This window comes from Trachemys scripta, chromosome 17 (genome assembly GCF_013100865.1).
Source record: "Trachemys scripta elegans isolate TJP31775 chromosome 17, CAS_Tse_1.0, whole genome shotgun sequence".
In the NCBI taxonomy this organism is placed as follows: domain Eukaryota; kingdom Metazoa; phylum Chordata; order Testudines; family Emydidae; genus Trachemys; species Trachemys scripta.
The window spans coordinates 13,413,926-13,434,470 of NC_048314.1; the positions used below are offsets into that span (position 1 = coordinate 13,413,926).

The 20,545-nt window shown below is 44.8% G+C and overlaps 1 protein-coding gene across 20 annotated transcripts in view; it reads right to left on the bottom strand.

Annotated features, from left to right (window-relative positions):
- The window catches only part of DNM1 (dynamin 1), a 130,335-nt gene that overhangs the window by 91,277 nt on the left and 18,513 nt on the right, over positions 1-20,545 (bottom strand). For all 20 annotated transcript variants that reach the window (XR_004643319.1, XR_004643317.1, XR_004643318.1 and 17 more), the window contains exons 2-4: positions 5,572-5,645; positions 3,095-3,244; positions 614-817 (exon numbers count right to left, since the gene is read on the bottom strand). Coding sequence is in view for 16 of the 20 variants with exons in the window: in XM_034751960.1 (XP_034607851.1) it covers positions 614-817; positions 3,095-3,244; positions 5,572-5,645 (428 nt within the window). In the remaining 4 variants the exon portion in view is untranslated. The remainder of the gene's footprint in view (positions 1-613; positions 818-3,094; positions 3,245-5,571; positions 5,646-20,545) is intronic.

Genomic DNA, 20,545 nt, shown 5'->3' on the forward strand with positions numbered 1-20,545 from the left:
AAGTTGGGTGACTGAAGGGTGGGAAGCCTTTTTCCTCACTGGAGGGAGAACCAGGAACTGCTAGAACAGGGGTCAGCCTCAGCAACCTTCGGCACGCAGCCCATCAGGATAATCCACTGGTAGGCCGCGAGACATTTTGTTTACGTTGACCGACTGCAGGCACACCCCCCGCACCTCCCAGTGGCTGTGGTTCACTGTTCCCAGCCAATGGGAGCTGCAGGGGGCCGTGCCTGCAGACAGACAATGTAAACAAAATGTCTTGTGGCCCGCCAGCGGATTACCCTGATGGGCCACATGCCGAAGGTTGCCGACCCCTGTTCTAGGGCAACAGCCCATGTGGAAGCAACCTCAACAGGATTTGACAGGGTACTGCCATAGGAGTCTGTGTGTTGAGCATGTCACTGCCTTGATGATTGGAGGGTGCATGGGTTGAGAACACCACTGTCCCAGGGGGTTGTGTGAACTGGGCAAGAGCTATGTGTGTTGGGAAGACTGTTTCTTGAGCAGGGGAACACGTCTTTGGCATACACCATTACTCATGTCCAGGGACAAGGGAGAACCAGATCTAATGCCAGAAGTGCCATGCTAAAACAAAAACAGAGGCTGGATTTACCTTGGGGGTCAACCTCCTTTGCGATCTTGAGGGCATCAGAGTTGGCGAGATCAGAGTTGGCTGGGGATACGGCCAGGATGAGGCAGTTCTCTTTGGTGACGAATTGCATGAGCATTTCCCGGATCTGGAATTCAATGTCAAGTGGCTGGTCCCCCACTGGGACTTTTGTCATCCCCGGTAGGTCCACAAGTGTCAGACTCAGGACTAGACAAGGGAAAGGAGAAGAGTAAGGGTCCCAATAAGGGTAGCTTGTTCTGTTTATGAGAGGCATCTGTAAATTTAAAATGGTTACCTACTACACGGATAGGCATGATAGATACATACATATAACTCAGCCAGCAGCACCCAGAGTCTCATGCAGCCCAGAAAAAAAGTAAAAAAAAAAAATTTCCTTTTTGTTAGTGGTGAGAGCAGTGGACTGGGACTCAGCATTCTACAGGTTCTGTTCCCAACTCTGCCACTGGCCTGCTGTGACCTTGGGCAAGTCATTTCATCTCTTTCTACCTCCGTTTTCCCATTTATAAAATAGGGATGATGACACTGATCTCCTTTGTAAAGTGCTGTGTGCTACTGATGATGAAAAGTGAATTATAAGGGCTAGGTATTATTATTAATAATAATCATATTACTAGAGAAGTAGTAGCTATCAGGTCTACTAGTCAGAGCAGGGGACTGGGAGCCAGAAGACTGGGCAATATTCCTATCTTATGTCTAGTGGTTAGGGCGGGGGAGTGGGACACAGGATTCCCGAGTTCTAGTCCTGTTTCTGCCACTGACTGTGTGACCCTGGGCAACTTATTTCTCATCTCAGAGCCTCAGTTCCCTATCTGTAAAATAGGGCTAATAACATTGACCAGTCTCTCTTAGTTGTTTTGCCGTTTAAGGAGCTTTGAGATCCCTGGATGGAAGATGCCAGAAAGGGACAAGAGATTATCAATACAAATATTTTTCTGTGTATTAATGTCTGTTATGCAGCAACTTCTGAAAGGCTTTTATTTGCCACATCCTAGTCTCTTCAATCTCCTCCTGCCAAGGCATCTCAGTGTAAAGTGGGAGACCCTCCTTTCGGTATGGCTGATGTCTACACACCATGAGTCATTCCTGCTCAAGGGCCAAACAGTGCATATACTACTAGAAACTTCAGGAGCATCTCCCATCTCCAGTGCAGTAAAGAGGTGTTGGGGGAAGAAAGACAGAGATACAGTGAGAGAGGGCTGACTTTCAGTGAGCCATTCACTCCATCTCCATTTTGTATGGCAGTAAACAATGCTCATAGGCTCATTATATACAGGAATAGGGCCCATATTATATTATGCCATTGATTTTGGTGGGGGATTCTGCTTAAAAAAGACAATGGTGTGACATGATTCCAGATTTCCTATCAGATTTTAAATCTGAACACTGCTTGAGCATCATTTGGAAGTGGCAATTCATTGCTGCAGTAGCAGTTAGTCAGGTAAGTGATGTTGAGAAAAAGCCAAGCACAGGATGATTAACCACCTATAGGGCCATGTCCTGCAATCCTTACTCAGGCTAATGTCCAAATATCTATGACAGGAGTTTTGCCTGAATAAGGGCTATGGGATTGGGCCCATTAAGATTAGGGGCAGAATGCAACAGGTAAAGAACTGGAGCACAGGCAACAAGAGACTCTGTCTTTAAATCAGTGATTCTCCAACCTTTTCCTTCTGTGGAGCACATGGAGAGACCTTCACCATCTCTATTCTGAACACCATACATCCCCTGATCATAGTCTAAGAACAGCTGATTTAAATGTTAAAAGAAAAGCCAACAGAGGTAATCGTGGAGTAGCACTGGCAGATTATGAAGGGAGAGTTCCCAGCAGCCATTTAGGCTTATAGAATTATGTAGTATCTTGATCAAGTAGAAAATCTCATCAACTATAAAGTCTTTAGAAAATCCTTAGTGGTCATTCAATCTTTATTTTTTCTGGTCAGGGAGCTAATCTAAACCCGTTTCAAATCCCACACCTCCATTCCCCTATACCATAGCATCTCTCCTTTCCACCAATGGAGTGCTGGATGTGGTGCCCCTTTGAAGTCTATCAGTGCAGCCCTTGTGTGAACTGGGGGAACCACTCGAGAGCCATGCAAGGTGCTCCTTTCCCCCTAGGAGCTGAGCATGCTGTCGCCACAGCAATCCCCGTCCCTACGGACGTGGCACAGCAGGAGCCCATTTGAGTCTGGCTCTTGGGTCCAGCTTGGGGCAACCCAGTGTACTCTTGCCAGATAGCTGAGTGAGTTGTCACAACGTGGTCAAAGGGCTGGAGAGTGGTTCAGCATGGTCCAGCCTGTTGTGGGGATTTGAGAGCAAAGCGTCTGCAAGCTCTCACAGCAGCCATTTCTGTTCTTAGTACCTTCGCTCCAAGACAGAGCAGCATCAGAGTGCAGCGTCAACCCCACCATTCTGCTCCCCCGTCCCCCCCAAATACTCCAGTCTTGGATGTTGTACAGTACTCACCGTGGGGAGAGTAGACCCGGAGGTTGATGGGGACAGAGGAAATCCCCTTGTTGGAGCCGGTAACCCGGTCTGTCTCAGCCTCGATCTCCAGACGTATTTCTTCGAAGTCGGTGAACTTCTTCCCTTTGCAGTGTAGAAACTCTCCAAATTCTAGTCAAACAACACCAGAACATTACAGATTGTCCCTGCTGGGCTGAGGAAACCGTCAAAAGGAATAAGCTGTGGCAAAGGTCTCAACCTCTAGTGCCAGGAGACTAGCAAAGAGGAGGTAACTAAGGTACTACGATCACTACCAACAGCTGAGGGAATCCCTTTCAGCTCAAGCCAGAGAGCTGCTGATCCTCAGTTCATGTCCCAGCAGGGATAGAGTCCTCCCCTTGATATCCAATTAATGATTCAGGTCTTCCTCTGTTGAAACCAAGGCAGCTAAATCTATACCTGTCTGCAGGGATAAACACCATGCACACAGTGCAGTGGAACACAGTGTTTAGTGTTGTGTGATCAGTGTCTAGCACTTTGTTAGAGTGTTGGGGTAAATATGGTGTCATCCTCTAGTGGCGAGAGGACCAGATTTCTGCTTACTTGAGGAGTAGAACTGCTGCTTTACAGATCTGAGAAACACAGGCTGGGATAAGTATCCCACACTCTCAAGCACTAAGAACTCAATTCTGCCATTGACCCACACCCAGCAGTCCCACTGATTTCAATGAGAATTCTGCACAGGGAACATTGGCAGGGGCTGGCCCTAAGTTACTGGCAGAAAAGATTCTCCTTGTATCTTCATGGTGAAACTTCAGTTCCCACTATGCCTGTCTTAGTTACAGCAGAAGAGTCAATTTTAGCTAATGTGCTCCTGATGTAAATAACTAAGCCCAAATGTCTTCTCTTTTTCTGTAACTGACACTCTGATGCTTAGTTCTCAACGCATTTAAATTACATTACAGTAGAACCTCAGAGGTACGAACACCAGAGTTACAAACTGATTAGTCAACCACACACCTCATTTGGAATGAGACGTATGCAATCAGGCAGCAGCAGAGACAAAAAAAAAAGCGTGTACAGTACTGTGTTAAATGTAAACTACTAACAAAAAGGCAAGTTTTTAAAAAAAATATTTGACAAGGTAAGGAAACTGTTTCGGTGCTTGTTTCATTTAAATTAAGATTGTTAAAAACAGAATTTTTCTTCTGCATAGTAAAGTTTCAAAGCTGTATTAAGTCAATGTTCAGTTGTAAACTTTTGAAAGAACAACCATAATGTTTTGTTCAGAGTTACAAACATTTCAGAGTTATGAACAACCTCCATTCCTGAGGTGTTCATAAATCTCAAGTTCTACTATAGCAGGGGTTGGCAACCTTTCAGAAGTGGTGCGCCGAGTCTTCATTTATTCACTCTGATTTAAGGTTTTGTGTGCCAGTCATACATTTTAACGTTTTTAGAAGGTCTCTTTCTATAAGTCTATAATATATAACTAAACTATTGTTGTATGTAAAGTAAATAAGGTTTTTAAAATGTTTAAGAAGCTTCATTTAAAATTAAATTAAAATGCAGCGTCCACCGGACTGGTGGCCAGGACCCGGGCAGTGTGAGTGCCACTGAAAATCAGCTTGCGTGCCGCCTTCGGCACATGTGCCATAGGTTGCCTACCCCTGTACTAAAGTTACTAATCCTATGGAAAGCTGACTGCTAGGGTTCTCCACTCTTATCTAGGTCTCATCCATTCAATAAATCATAGCTCTGCAGTCAAGGGAAAGTCATGAGGAGCTTGGTGAAGCCTCCTAATAAATTCAGCACAAGCTGATGAGAAGCACTTTGCTCCTGAACATTTAATGCAGCCTAGATTTTAAATAGCTGAAATGAAAGTACTATTTTTATGGGGACATATTCCAAGTTGCTTTCTCACATTGAATAGTACCACTGATTTCAGTGGGACTGCTCTCAGAATAAAGCAGAACTCATGCTGAGTACAAGTATCAAAACCTGGCTCCTAGTGAGTTTAGTGCTGGCAAAAAGTGCCAAATTGACAGCCGCGTAGACTGCTGTCTTCTTTCCCACAGAACAGGGATAGCACGGCAAGGGTCTGCCAATGAACTTCTATCCCAAACTAGAGGGGCCTCTTCTAGGAGTGAGAGGGGAGTTCATCTCCATGTCCCATTCAGCCCTTGGGCTCTTCTCAGATTGTCAACAAGTTTGCCCATTTTTTGTCAACTGTGGTGATGGGTTTTGTGATGGGGAAACAAGAACCCCCAACTTGTTTCACGTTGGCCACCCAAAGTGGGTACGATTTTCAGTATACTCGGATTATATTCCTATAGATTAGCCATCACACGTATTAGAGGTTGGCAATGAATATTTTTTCTGTCTGGGATATAGCAATACAGAAAATGTTGGTGTCTGCCAAGAGGGAAGATTATACCTCACTCCATTCCTTTGTGCTATGTGCTGGGTTAGGATGGGGGTGGAGATGGTTCACATACCTGTTGTAGAGTTTACTAGCTGCAGGACCAGTGGGCGTCTGGTGACAATGCCTGATCCACGGGGCAGGAAGTCCCTAAAATGAAATAGGAAGTTTTTGATGAGTGATGGCTTCCTTCGTTCAACCTTTTCATGGCTTTGCTGCCTTTAGAAATTCAGAGATTCTAAAGCAGAGAGTCTTAGCCAGAGAAAGAGAGGAACAAAATTCGAGGCACTGGAAAACAAAACTTCCCTCCCCCAAGGAAAATAAAGGGTTATGGGGGGAGATTTCCAACAATACCTACAGGGTTTAGGAGCACAAGTCCCCTTTGAGTCAATGGGACATGTGCTCCTAAATCCCTTAGGCATTTCTGACAAACTCCCTAAAGGTATTCTTAATAAACTGATTTCCACAGAGCTCTACCTCAGCATTAACATCCTCTGCAATACTGGAGAGACCTTTGTCTCCCACTTGAGAATGCTAGGGAACATGGTACTGCCATAGCTCGGAATGCTGGAGAGGCCTGCACCACCAACAGCCCTGCTCCAGAATGCTGGGAAGGCCTGTATCCTCCTCCTCCCCACTCCCCCCCTTGTCCTCCTGCAGTGTACGTGCAGTATTTCTGTGTCAATCTAATGAAGCTCCCTATAATCAAGGAGCAGATATCGGGGTTTGGGGAATGAATCCAGGTTTAACCAAAAAAAAAAAAAATTGAAGGGAGAAATCCAAGCAACACCGGGTGCCTCCTCAGATTCTGTGAGTGCAGTGTTACCCTAAAGAGGGTTGGGCTAGTTAGTGACTCACGCAAGCCCTGCATTTTGGATTTAGAGGAGAGACTGCATTGCTCAAATACGGATACGGTATATGATCCTTCTGGAACAAAATCCATAGCAGCCAAGGGCTTGCCTCCACCCAGGCCTCCTCCTGACTGACTGCTCAGAGCCAGGAACTGCTGCCAGGTCATCAGCAACAGCAGTTCCTTCCAAAACCAATTCACCAAATGGTGAAATTATTAGAATACAGGACATTTCAGGGAAGGAAGGAAGCCCGTCTACATCCATTTCCTAATGCTGACTTAGCAGCCACAGCCCATGAGCTTTTTTTTTTTTTTTTTTTTTTTTTTCCTTTTTCATCCAAATCCTTCTCTCTCTTTTTAAAGCTAGGCATACTCATAGCATCCACTGATGACCTTGCTAGTTTAGGGACAGATTTTCAAAAGTGCTCAGCCATTTCCATTGCTCTCAATTGCAGCTGCTGATGCTGAGCACTTCTGAAAATCTGACCATTTTATTTCAATGCCTAAATGGGGATGGCATCCTTTTGAAAATCGGGCCCCTATTCCATATATAAGCTACATTCTTTGTGAAGAAATCCTGCCTAAGTTCCATCAGTTCTAGGCCCCAATCCCCCTCCCCCCCCCAACGCTAGTTTGACAGTAGTGTAACATCACTGACTTCAGCAGAGCTACTCCTGATGTACACTGGCATGGGCAGACAGACCCCAACATTTTAAGTCCTTGTTCTTGTCCTGCTATTGAAGAGAAGGTTAAGACAGATGAGATGGTCTTGTGTTTCAGTCAATAGAGTGAGACTCAGAAAATCTGTTTTGAATTCCTGGCTTGCCCACAGACTTCCTGTCTGGCTTTATGCAAGTCATTTCACTTCTCTGTGCCTCCATTTCCCCATCTGTACAATGGGGGTAAGAATATTTTCCTATCTCAAGGGCCGCAGTGAGGATGAATTCAGGAAAGCTTGGGAGGTGCACAGCTACTGCCATGATGGGAGGACATAAAAATAATTAGATAATCCCTAAATCCCATGGCTCTATATCATAGCAGGTGAAAATCTGTTGTCAATTGTAATGTAATTGTAGTGTAAATCTGGAGTAACACCATGGAAGTCAATGTAGTCGCACTAGTAGTTACACCACTGCAACTGAAAGGAGAAAGTAACCCATTCTCAATAGTCCAGTCCTTTCAGAAATCTATGTTCACTGAAGTCTTCTTTTCATTTCCCCTTTCCCAAAGAATACAGCCCTAGTTTCTCTATTCCACTGGGATTACAGATAAGACCTTTGAGTCTCTGTATCATTCTAGGTGGGTAGCTACGGCCTCGTCTCCATTTATATAAAACATTGTGGGCAATATTCCAAATAAAGTCCCACTCTAGTGTTACAATAATTTCCAGTGACATAATTGACGTCAGTATTTATATGTCCCAGAACTCTACTGAGTTGTTCTTTTTTAACTGTGATTATATCATGAGTGAATGATATCATATTACTACATAGTCCCTTCTCCAAAACACTGGTAGAATATATAAGGGCCCGATTCTGCATGTTACCAAGCACCTTCAGCAAAATGTCAAGTGCCCTAAATTCCCATGTAGTAGAGGGCGATGCGGGCCCTCAGCACCTTGCAAGATCAAGCCCTAACTGAACAAAATTGCTCTTCATGCTGATCTTTGTGTCTCTCTCTGCCCTGAAGCTTGCTTACTATTAATACTTTATATGGATATGGTGTGTTTAACCTTATACTCTGCCCTTTGATAGTTTTTCATCCTAAGATCTCATATTGCTTCAAAGTTGTGAATTCAAAAAGCCTAACATTACTCCTGCGGCTCATGTGGCTTGTTTGGTAGAAGAATTTTGCAGCAGTGCATTCGGAGTGCCGGCCCTTGTGTCCTGTAACTGTGGTACCCTCTCAACTTTGGCTGGGTTGCCCTAGAGTAATAGAGGTACCGTTGGACTTCCTACTACCTTGGAGGCTAGCTTGACGCCTTCTCGGCTTGGTAAGACCTGCCAGAGCATACGCTCCACAGTTCTTCACTGCTGAACCCCGTTCACCCCCACACCAATCCTGAGGTAGGGAGGTAGGATTTTGTGGGGGATTACTCCTGTGAAGTAGGTAAATGTTTCCCCAGTTTTACAGAGAAGGAAACTGAAGAACCTAGAGTTTATGGTAAAAGGTTTCCAGCTTGGGAGTCTAAAGGTGTCTACACAGGGAAATCTTGTTCCAATGAGATTGTCCTACCAATAAATTTCCCCATGTAGACAAGATTTAAGGTTAGTCACCTAAATCAGCAGTCTGGCTTTAATCTATTTGCCTGGGTGAAAATTAGCACAATTTGGTCCCTAATACAGAGAGAGGAATTTGGGCCCCCACCTCTATATTAGCAGAGAATGTGTGGAGTGTAACCTGCACGGCTCCTATTGACTTTAACAGGAGTCAGGTGGCTCTAATGCTGCACAGCCCTTTGAAAAAATAGCAAACAGTGTAATGTCAATGAAAACAACTTCATGAAATTTACACCGAGAAAATGAAGGAGATCCTTTGGCTGGTTGTTTCAGTGATGAATATTATTTCTTCCTTGACTACCCATCTGCTTATTTCCCTCTCTGCTGACTTCTGGACAGATTCCCTCTTCCCACAATATGCCTGTTCCTTCCCCCTAGTGCTTGTCTTTCCGGCAATACATCAGTGCCCCTCCTGCTTAGGGGGAGCCCATTCCACTGGTGGAACCCTACAGTTAAGGACTGATAAATGCTATAGCTAGCTGGCTGCAGGCCAGGCCAGGCAGAAGGCAGGGTGAAGAATGCTTGTCTGCCTCTTGCAGCAGGTTTAATAAACTGCTCCTGTAAATTAAGTACACTGACAGAGGCAGTACAGCACTGATTACCTGGTTAGTTAGTAGCTTCCTTGAAAGAGGTGTTAGGCCCAGTTAACAGGAAGGGGAAGAACTGTATTAGCACCAATTTTGTTCTCTGCTTTGGAAGAAGGAATGTGAAGTGATGAAATGAAATCAGAGACAGGGAATCAATACAGGAGACAAGGACAATTACATTCCAGATGACTTGGGCAGACAAGAGCAGAAGGGTTAGATAAACTGGCTTATTCTATTCCATGAAGGAAATGTAAGGTAATGAGGCTAGGGGGGGAAAATAGAAGCTAGAAAACTATGCCTTCAGTGATAAGATGCTACAGAGCTCTGAGCAACGAAATGATGAGGGCATTTCAAGTTCTAAAACAAAGGAGACCCTGGTGTGCTATAAAAGCAGTGTAATCTCTACATCTCATTACATGAAACACTGTACAAAATGTGGTGTCTGAAATATGATATTAAATTAAACAGGAAGCTGCTGTCTTGAACACATGACACAAAGTGGAGTGGAGAGAATCTTATATTACCTAAAAAAATTATTATTTTTTTTTATGTAACGGCCCTGAAAATAACTTCGACACTTTCTGACTTCCAAGGCTTTTGAATGGGAGCTGAATTTTCTCCATCCTACACTGCATCATCAGCTTAGGGTTCCTGGTGGGAAGTATCACTGCCCCCTCCCCGACCCCCACTGAAGGAGACAGCAATCCTATTCACACAATGGAGGTACTGATTTTCCATATATATTTGACTTGATTATTGGCTCCTACAGTTCCACAGAACGAAGTTTAAGGTACCAGTTTTAGGTAGCCATCTATATCCCTATGTTCTATCCAGTTCCATTCAGAGAAATATAGGACTATGAACAAAGATATGAGACAATGAAGGAGGAAGCCCTCCTTGCTCATATGGTGCAAAGTAACAACGAGGGCCGTGACCTGAGATAACACTCATTATAATACTTCGCACCTTTCATTATTCTCACAACAACCCTATGATATGGGGCAGATATTGTTTGTCACATTTTACAGAAGGGGAAACTGAGGCAGGAATGCTAACTGTCTTGCTCACAGAGGAAATGGATATGAGTGCTGGGACTATAGCTCAAGAGTTCCTGGTTCCCAGGTCTGCATTTAGATTGTTACATCACCCTTCCTACTCTCATACAGTAGAGCACTGGCTTGTGATGGGCAAATTGGATTAAGTGGCCTAATAGGTCTTGTTCACCTCTAATTTCTATTCCAAGACAAAAAAGTATGTTAAAATAGAATTAGGGTTAAGAATATGAGTATCAGTAATTTAAAAATAAAAAACATTAGAGGGACATATGAAATAGCCCCACATGAATAATTGCAAACCCATGAAATTTAGAGTTAAGGCAACACTTTAAAGAAACGTGTTAAGGTATGGAAATGCAATTAAGGCAACCTTAACTCTGCCTTATAGTGATGCCATGCAATAAATACCATTATGATCAAGGCATTTTAGTGTTTGTAGGCCCAGATTAAATTAGACTAGTTTCTACAGATATTCAGGTTTTTTAACATATTTTGTTCCTTCTGTAACTTCTATGAAATATATATTTGACTATCTAGGGTATTATAACTTGTTACTGACGTTACCCTAAATCCAGTGTTTAAGACAAGGTGAGGATCCTTAATAAAGAGAAATATTTGAATATAAATGTTAAATACTTTGGGATCCTACAGGATGAAAGGGGCTTTTGTATTGTTATGTAGGAAGGTCTAAGTATATTGTTAATGGTTGCCGGCAAGCAAGTTCTTTGATCTATACACAATTACAGACCTGATTAAAGCTGATGAGTGTGCTAACCATCCCTAATTCGGGCTAAATGGAAGGAGCAGTTAAATGCCCCTTTATGTAGTGGTAGCTGGAAACCATGACCCAAGGCAATGGGCAGCCCGGCAAGGGGATTGGAAGCTAAGTCATGTGGGTTGAGGGGATCCCTGAGTCTGACTGCAAAATGCAAGAGCTAGAGAATTGATTGGTTGTAATTGTGCATATCTGTGTGTGTGGTGTTGGGCAGAAAGTGAAGGAAGCAGTGGGGAATGTGACCCTGGAAGGAAGATGAGACACAGAGATGCTTATGGGCACAGTACTCTTTGGAGAGGCAGTCTTGGATTTCTGTCTGCTGTTGTTAAGAGTTCAGGAAACAGGACTTGGTGTATGTTCTTTGTAAATAAACAGGATTGCACCAAAGAAAGACCCAACTTGTATCATCAGTTTCTCTTCCTAACAGAAACAACTCTGCAAGTCTCTGAATGCTGGCTAACTGCTCAGGCAAAAAGTTTTTTTATTAAGTAGGAGGTGATTATTAAAGCTTTGCATGAGGGAATAAGTATCCTGATGCCTCAGTGGTCTGATTCATCGCAGAAGGGGGCACATTGGGTATATTGTGCTCGGTTCTGAAGCTTTGTTATAAATAGGATATTTTAGAGCAGATACAAAAGAGAGGAAGAGGAATGATAAGGGACTTGGGGAGAAAAACCACATACTTAAGACTGCTACTTCCATTCTTGCTAAAAGTGGATTCATTTGCTGCTCTAGTTGTGTGAATTGAACTGTGCTCAGTCAGCAGAGGTTTGGTGACTGTCCATAACATCGGGATTAAATGTCACTGTAACAGATACAATATCTGAAACCGACAAGCCTGTGCCCTTGTGACCCTGCCATTCTGTGCGTGGCGTTGCACTCCATAATGTTTTGTGGAAGTACGCTTATGAGTGTAAATATGATGTAACTGGAATATGCTTTATGCAAAAGGTCTCTTGTAAGGTATGATTACAAAGTGAAAGGTATCATTACCCATGGAAGCTTATGCCCAAATAAATTTGTTAGTCTCTAAGGTGCCACAAGTATTCCTTGTTGTTTTTGCTGATACAGACTAACATGGCTTCCACTCTGAAACCCATTACAGAGGTTATAATCTACCGAATATATTCATCCTATTTGTATGAATGTATCATCCTTGTATCTGAAGCTAGAAATATGAAGTATAACTCTGAGGTCCTATTGTAATTATGCAAAGTGTGGGCCATTACTGGCGGTTTAGAATCTTGATGGCTCCCACTGACTAGGACAATTGGTTGTAAATGGTTTATTTTCCTGCAAGCTTTCCTGTACACGTGTGTGCCAGCCCCTGAGTAATGAAGAATGGAGTCTTACAGTGACATGTGACCAAGTAACATGATACTGGAATCCATCTTAAACCTTGTGCTTTTCCATTTAGAAGGAGGGGTGGGGACCCAGAGAGACAAAGGATTCTCGCCTTGTGCCCAAGCTATAAAAGGGGGTGGAGCAGAACAAAGGGAGTCCCAGTCATGAGAGAGCCCTGCTTTTCACCTAAGAAGCCTGCTGGAACTAATAAGGACTGTGTCAGGGGAAAGGATTGGGCCCAGACTAGGAAGGAGTCTAGTCTGTGAAAGAAGCTTAATAGAACATCTCTGAGGGTGAGATTTACCTGTAATCAGTTTCTTAATATATTAGGCTTAGACTTGCATGTTTTGTTTTATTTTGCTTGGTAACTTACTTTGTTCTGTCTATTTTTACCTGGAACCACTTAAATCCTACTTTTTATACTTAATAAAATCACTTTTGTTTATTGATAAACCCAGAGTAAGGGTATGTCTACACTACACGCCGAATCAGCGGGCAGCGATCGACCCCCGGCGCTCTCCTGTCGACTCCTGTACTCCATTGCCGCGAGAGGCGCAGGCAGAGTCGACAGGGGAGCATCAGCAGTTGATTCACCACAGTGTCTTCACTGCAGTGAGTAGGTCTAAGTACGTCGACTTCAGTTACATTATTCATGTAGCTGAAGTTGCGTAACTTAGATTGATCCCTCCTGCCCGCCCCCGCCAGTGTAGACCAGGCCTAAGTGATTAATACCTGGGGGAGCAAACAGCTGTGCATATCTCTGTATCAGTGTTATAGAGGGCGGACAATTTATGTGTTTACCCTGTATAAGCTTTATACAGAGTAAAACGGATTTATTTGGGGTTTGGATCCCATTGGAAACTGGGTGTCTGGGTGCTGGAGATAGGTGACCTGCTGAGCAGTTTTTGATTAAAGTCTGCAGCTTTGGGGGCGTGGACCAGACCTGGGTCTGTGTTGCAGCAGGCTAGTGTGTCTGGCTCAACAAGGCAGGGTTCTGGAGTCCCAAGCTGGCAAGGAAAATGGGCTCAGAGATAATCTCAGCACATCTAGTGACAGTCCCAAGGGGGTCTCTGTGACCGAACCCGTCACACTGTGCACTCAGATACTCAGTTCAAGGCTGTTGGATTAGAAAGAGAAGACACTCGATAGCTGAACCGATACAGAGGGATACTACAGCTCCCTCCTTACAATAGAAGAGGATCTGTTGCATTTGACTGTCCCATTTCAACATCTTCTGTCTGTAAGTTAAAACTTACATCTCTCTGTCAGTTTCCCTTCTTCTCAAAGTATGTAGGAGCCATGTCTACTTTTAGCTGCCAATTACTTAAATAAGGATGTACAGACCCTTTGAGGCTTATGAAGGCAGCCTTCCTAGGCCAGTAATACCCAATTTCAGGTTTGCCTACAAAAATACCTGTGGAACAGGACAGAGACACTATCACTGATGAGGTGGGGAGGAAGTGGTCTCAGGGAACTTGACTAGATCACACTGCACATCAATGGCAGTCAAGATTAGAATCCAAATCTCGCAGAACTCCAGCCAAAGTTGTGAGCCGTCTGGTTTACATCTTCAAAAGGGCATGTGATAGGTGTAGCACATGATACACGCAAGCACAGTGCACAGCCGTCTAACACGCTATTTCTTTTTTGTTAATAACATGAGAAATCACAAAGCCATACAAATAATAAATCCTATAGGCATTTCCCTGCCTCAGTTTCCCCACCCCTCCAGAGTGGCATTTCTCTGCCTCGGTTTCCCCACCCCTCCAGAGTATTCTTTGGGCTGAGGTCAGAGTCAGCTGGGGCCACCCAGCATCCTTTTGCTGCTGCAGTGCATGGCTTGTATTCTCTCATCAGCTCGCTGTTGCTCTCTGTGACCTGGCTGATTTGTCCTGTTCTCCTTTCCTGCGCAAAACTTCCTGTATGGCTATTTGAGCCTTCCCTCTCTGAGTCCTTTTTAAACTTCTCCTTCGTCACCTCTGTCTCTTGGTCTTGTTGCCGGTAATTTTCTACTCTCTCCACTTTTACCCTCCCTGCAAACAACTTGAGGGAAGTATCTTTTGGCTTCAGCTAAGCTGTTGTCGTTCAGGTGTTTCCAGCTGGATAGGCGGCCATTAAATTCAAATGACCCACCATTGTCCCTGGAATGGCAGAGACTGACACAGTTCTGCCTGTCCATGGTGGATTTGACATTTAAATTTAGATATTAATTGAAACAGCAGTTGTCATAGTGACAGCTTCATAACATCAACCAGAATTCATAAACTGTACAGACAGATTTTCCAAATTGCCACATGAGTAAAACAATCATTCTGATCTGATGGCCTATATTATAGGTCCGTGGATGAATTATTAACCATTGGAGCAATTTACCTTGGAATGTGATGGATTCTCCATCACTAGACCAGTTTAAATCAAGACTGTAGAGTCTTTCTAAAAGAGATACTCTAGCTCAATCAGAAGTTATGGGTTTGATGCAGCAATCGCTAGGTGAACTTCTCTGGCTTGTGTTATGCAGGAGGTCAGAGTAGATGATCATAATGGTCCCTCCTGGCCTTAAAATATGTTAATCTAATCAGCTGAAGTAATATCAGGTTGCAAAACAAACTCATTTTCCACCCCAGAGCAGCTTGGCCTCATTACATAGATTCGGTACTGAGTATCTGATGTGTTTTAACCCTTTGGTTCTGACACAGGGGAGCCTCCCTAAATTTAAAAAGGGTTTGATGTTGCAGAGCTCCAGTAGCACCTTTTGAGCACAGAAAGCTAAGCAAGACAGGAAGCCACAGCCTCCTCTCCAGCAGGCTGTCAGCTTCTCCCTGCTTCTTTCTTCCCATTCCTACCAGGATGTTGCTACTTCTGGCCAGCAGTCCTCTGAATCTATCATCGCTACCACCCTCAACTGACTAATGCCACTGGAACTTCTCCATGGCCAGCCGACACAACTCCATATCACGCAACTCTTCTCAGTTGACTATCACCCATCACTCCTCTTCAGCACCCTGACTCTTCCTCCAGCCACCCGCCTGCGTCTCCTGTTGACCCTGTTCTAGGTCCTGCCTTCCCACTTTTCCTCATCTGCAACTGCTTTCTCCCACAATCCTGTCTTCTGGCTAGCCAGTGCTCTTTTCCTTCTCCAATCCCTTAGACTAGTGGCTCTCAACCTATTTACCATTGTGGGCCACATATGCAGCTCTCTGTGTGTTATGTGGGCTGCATCCACACAATATATATACTACCTGTATGGCCCTGAGGATGTCACATGGATCGGAGCCAGGGCCGGCTCTGGCATTTTTGCCGCCCCAAGCAAAAAAAAAAAAACCCGTTCAGGGCGGCCGGTGCGGCAAAGCAAAAAAAAAAATAAAAATGTGGAGGGTGGCCGGAGCCAGGGTGCAAACTTTCGGTGTCACTTACTTGGCGGCTCGCGGCTGCCTCCCCTGGCTGCGCTGGCTAGCGGGACTCCCTGTGCTGCAGACATGCCCCAGGCAGCGGAGTGCGCGCCCCGGCTAGCAGGGGGAGAGAGAGAAGGGGGGTGGCCAGGGCTTCCTTCAACGCGGCGCTCACCACTCCTGCCGCACCGCCTGCCGGAAGGGCTCCACGCCGCTCCTGCCGGCAGGTGAATTGAAGGTCAGCGGAGAGGGAAGGACGCGGGCTGCCGGGCTTGCTGCAGACCTGGCACCGGCTGGGGCAGACGGAGCATGCAGCCCGCTCCCAGCAGGGCGCTCCCCTCCTCTGTGCTGCCGCCACCTACAGGGCGGCCAGAGCAGCAAACCAAGAAAAAAAAGGGTGGCCGTGTCACCCTAGGATTGGATGGAATGCTGCCCCAAGCACGAGCTTGCTCGGCTGGTGCCTGGAGCCGGCCCTGGTCGGAGCTGTGTGCTGATTGGGCTGTAAGCTGCCCACAGATTGAGAACCTCTGCCTTAGATAGTGTGTCCAGTGGATCCCTCTGGCTGATAGGGTTAAATCCATCACAGCCTATTATAACACATTTCTTATCTGCATAATATGGTACCACTGCTACTTGTGTGTGTAATATGGTACCGGCAACACAATTGGATACAATGGGTCTTTATTTCTGTGTACACGTATCACATATTCTATGACACTGGTCATATTACTGCATACAATGATTCATTATTTCAGAAGACTTGAGTGCAAATGGTACGCCAAATCAAGTCAGAGACAATAATTCATGAATGTCAGAATACACACAGGACAATGGAAACAAAATTAGACACAATGGGCCTCTCCTTCCACTGCCTTGCATCTTGAGTCACCATTTACACCAGTGTAAATTGGGTGTAAAACACTCATTCTGGTCTGATGGCATATATTATAGGTTCGTGGATTAATTCTCTCAGCCCGAGATAACCAGAGGTCGGTGGTGCTCCTACCCTGAAGAACGCCCTCTATACCAGTAGCTGAGGGGGCTGGCGTAGAGGTGCTGCTGCAACTCTGATGCAACCCAGGTATTCTCCTTACTGGGAACCTAGAGATTCTCCTTGTGTAAATCCAGCTTTCTGCAGCACTGGAATGGGGCTAGAATCTGGCCCAGTTACACTCACTTAGACCAACTTACATCCAATGCATAAGGGAATCTAAAGCTTGGTCTGCATTTAAAAGTTGGGACACACACACACACCCTTGACTGACATAGCTATACTGCCCTAACATAGTTATACTGCTCCAGTGTAGACGCTTCCGGTGACATTGCTAATCGTTTGGGGAAGTGATGTTCCTATACTGACAGAAAAAACCCTTCTGTCAGGGTAGGCTGCATCTATGGTACGGTGGGGATAGCTACATCGACACAGTTATGCCTGTATAGTCTCCATAGTGCAGACATACCCTTAAGTCAGTGTAACTTACACAAAAAGGAGTCAGAAGGAGGTGTACATTAATTTAGGGAGAGGACTACTTTAATTTAAACCTTCTTACACCCTCCATCTAACTACTCTTGTTACTACATTCCTCTCCCCTGGCAAGCTCTGACACCCTGCAAGCTTGCTCAGGTTGTGTCTTCACTGCAAAAAAGGTGTGTGTATACAGTGAGGGCTGGTCTACACTGGGAATTTACATGGGCATAGCTACATCTCTCAGGGGGTTGAAAAAGCCACACTCCTGAGATATGTAGCTATACTGACCTAATCCATGGTATAGGCACTGCTACGGTCGATGGAAGAATTCTTCTGTCGACCTATTGACCAGGGCCGGCTCTACCTTTTTTGCCGCCCCAAGCAGCGAAGCAAAGAAAAAAGAAAAAAAAGCAGCCGCACCAGTGCTGCCGACAAAGGAAAAATGAAAAAGCTGCCGCTGAAGAAGGGGGGGGGGAGTCGGAGTGCCGTCCCAAGAACGGATGGAGTGCCACCCCTTCAGATTTGCTGCCCCAGGCACCTGCTTCCTTAGCTGGTGCCTAGAGCCGGCCCTGCTAGTGACCATCTCTTGGGAAAGTAGATTATCTCTGCCGATGGGAGAAGCTCTTCCACTGTGTCGCTGTAGCATTTCAAATGTAGACACTTAGACCTAAGAGAGTTGACTTGAGATAGCTGTCTCAATGTAAAATCCTAGTGGAGACAAGGCATTGCAGTTTTTAACCACAACTAGTTACATCAAGGTAAAAGTTATCCCTGCCTTGTCGCCAGTAGGATTTTACAGTGAGATTGGTAACTCAGGGTAAAAACTTGATTTTTGCAGTGAAGACAGCCTCAGATGCACGTCCAAAACTGACCTTATGATTCTATCATTATAAACTTTTTCTATGTTTCCTTTCCCTTCCTACTGTGGCAAATGTGCAGGATATTTATTTGTATCTACAGGAGCTCTATCACCCTTGCGGTCTACCCATCTCTCTCTCAAATCACGTATATTTCACTTGGAAGAACTGTGTACATCAAACAAAGTAAATACACACATACAGACTGAATAAGAAGTAGCCATATCGTATTACAAACACACAAATGCAGTACCGCAAAGAAGAAGAAATAACTACATCTGAATTGCACATTTCTTTTGTGATGGGCTATAAAATCATTCTCTAGGTTGCCAGTTAAAAGCAAGTGCAGGTCAGCAATGAGCTAAAGCTCATAGGCTTCCAGATGGCCATGTGAAATGTGTTTGGTGGTCTCAGTCTGATTCCCAATGAACAAGTGTGCATGGCACAAGAGCTACCGTTATAATTGGCACTAAATGACATTTCTGCTGGCAGCCTCCACACAGAGGCCAAGGACTGAACTGACTATGAAGAATGAACTCCCCTCCAAACCATAGGAGTTCTCTCTCTGTGTTGGGGCTGAAGCACAATTGTAGGAAAACTTGCTCTGTGCTGTACTTTTCTGGGAATGCACAGAGGATGACAGTAACCAGGTTGCCAATCTTTCACCACCTACCTGTACTATTTTCACACAAGAGGCTGGACCTTTTCCCTAACATAGGCTGAGTGGGCTGTACCTATCTTGATTTGACTCAGATACATTATGATGTTTACCTGCTACTGTATATTGTACAGGCACCTGTACATGTCAATTTCTTCCTTCCTATTTCTGATGTCAGAAACCTCCAATGTTATAGGGATGTATTTAAAAAAAACAACGACGTTGCTTTCTTTCCCCGAGGTGTGGGGGGTTTACCATCTTGACACTGTCCCTTTAAACAAAGCCACCCATTCTGTCCTACCCCAATCAGAGACCTCTAAAGTCAACTACAATGACTTGTTTAAGGCAATTGCAGGCTATGAGGGGTTAGATAATCAGAGAGAGAGAGAGAGATGTGACCAGAGCAGTAAATCTTCACATATATACTAAATCAACTGACTGTAATAGCATGCTCTTGAAACTCGGTGTGTTAGCTGCAGTTGCTGGATTCAGAATGTAGTCTGTGTGGCTGCTCTTAAGCAAAACCATCAAACACAGAAAAAAGGAAAACCATGTGGCAATTTTTGCATAAGCAGCTTCTACACAAATATATTTATCTCCCCTCCCCCACCCGGCACTCCCACCTCTTCACTTCCCAAGAGTCCTAAATCCTGCTTCTCTGAACTAACAGCTTATCTCTGGCTGCACAGAACAGCTCCCAGGAGCCTTTGCAGTCATTTCCTCTCTTTATCACCCACTCTCTGTCCACCTCTCCTTTCTTTGTGTCTCTCTCAACTCTTTCCTGCCTGTGCCTCTCTACTGGGCATCAGGATAAGGGGCCAGGTTTCCAGTCACTTGTATTGGTGTGAATCCCTGAGCTTGATTTTCCTCCCACACCAGTTTTGCACTGGTCGAACTCCATTGACTTCAGTGGAATCACTCCTGTTCTACACCAGGGAAGAGAAGAATCAGACTCACTGGGTTAGATTCAAAGTTCTGCTACGACCCCTTTGCACCAGCCTAACTGGTGCAGGACAGGTCTAAACTCAGTTTAGGGGACCTCTGCCAAGTGCAGAGCTGGCATCACCAGCTCTGTGCCACTTCAACAGGAGCCCTCTCGTGAAGGAGGCATTCAGGGGCAGTCTAGAGAAGGGCCAGGGCATTCGTATGTCCCAGCCATTCTGCACCTTTGTAGTGGCCCAGCGGAGCCATTGCAGCAGGGGCATAAACTAGCCTGCACCAGGGTCTGAACTGACACAGGGATGAATTTGCCCTATTGACTTCAACAGAATTATTCACACTGCTATAAATCCAGAGTAATTCCACTGAAGTCAATGATGTTACGCTGGATTTACATTGATCCTAACAGCAGAATCAGGCCTCACGGTTCTCAGTGACTGGGATGAAGGTAGAGATGGTACAACCCTTACCCATATGCCACTGACACATTCCTGCATAGAGCAAAACCTAAATACACAAATAATTATATTATAACAACTACTAGGGGGCTGCATTACACAACATAATGTGGGGACTTCCGACATGAAGCTTCCATTCTGTCCTTAGCTGATCCTGCCTAACGTATGAGCTAAAGTCCCTATGCACAGAGAGGTGAGGTAAGGACAAACTAAATGCCTTTACTTGGAATTTCCTTGTTTTGGAGGATTTAAGTTAGATCCTACAAATATATTGGGTGGGGGCTGATATTTATTCTTCATTTCGCTTTACAGTAATTATAAGAAAATTGTTAATAACTGAAAATAATAGAAAATCAGTGTATGAATACAATAAGTCACGCTGCTGTGGCTG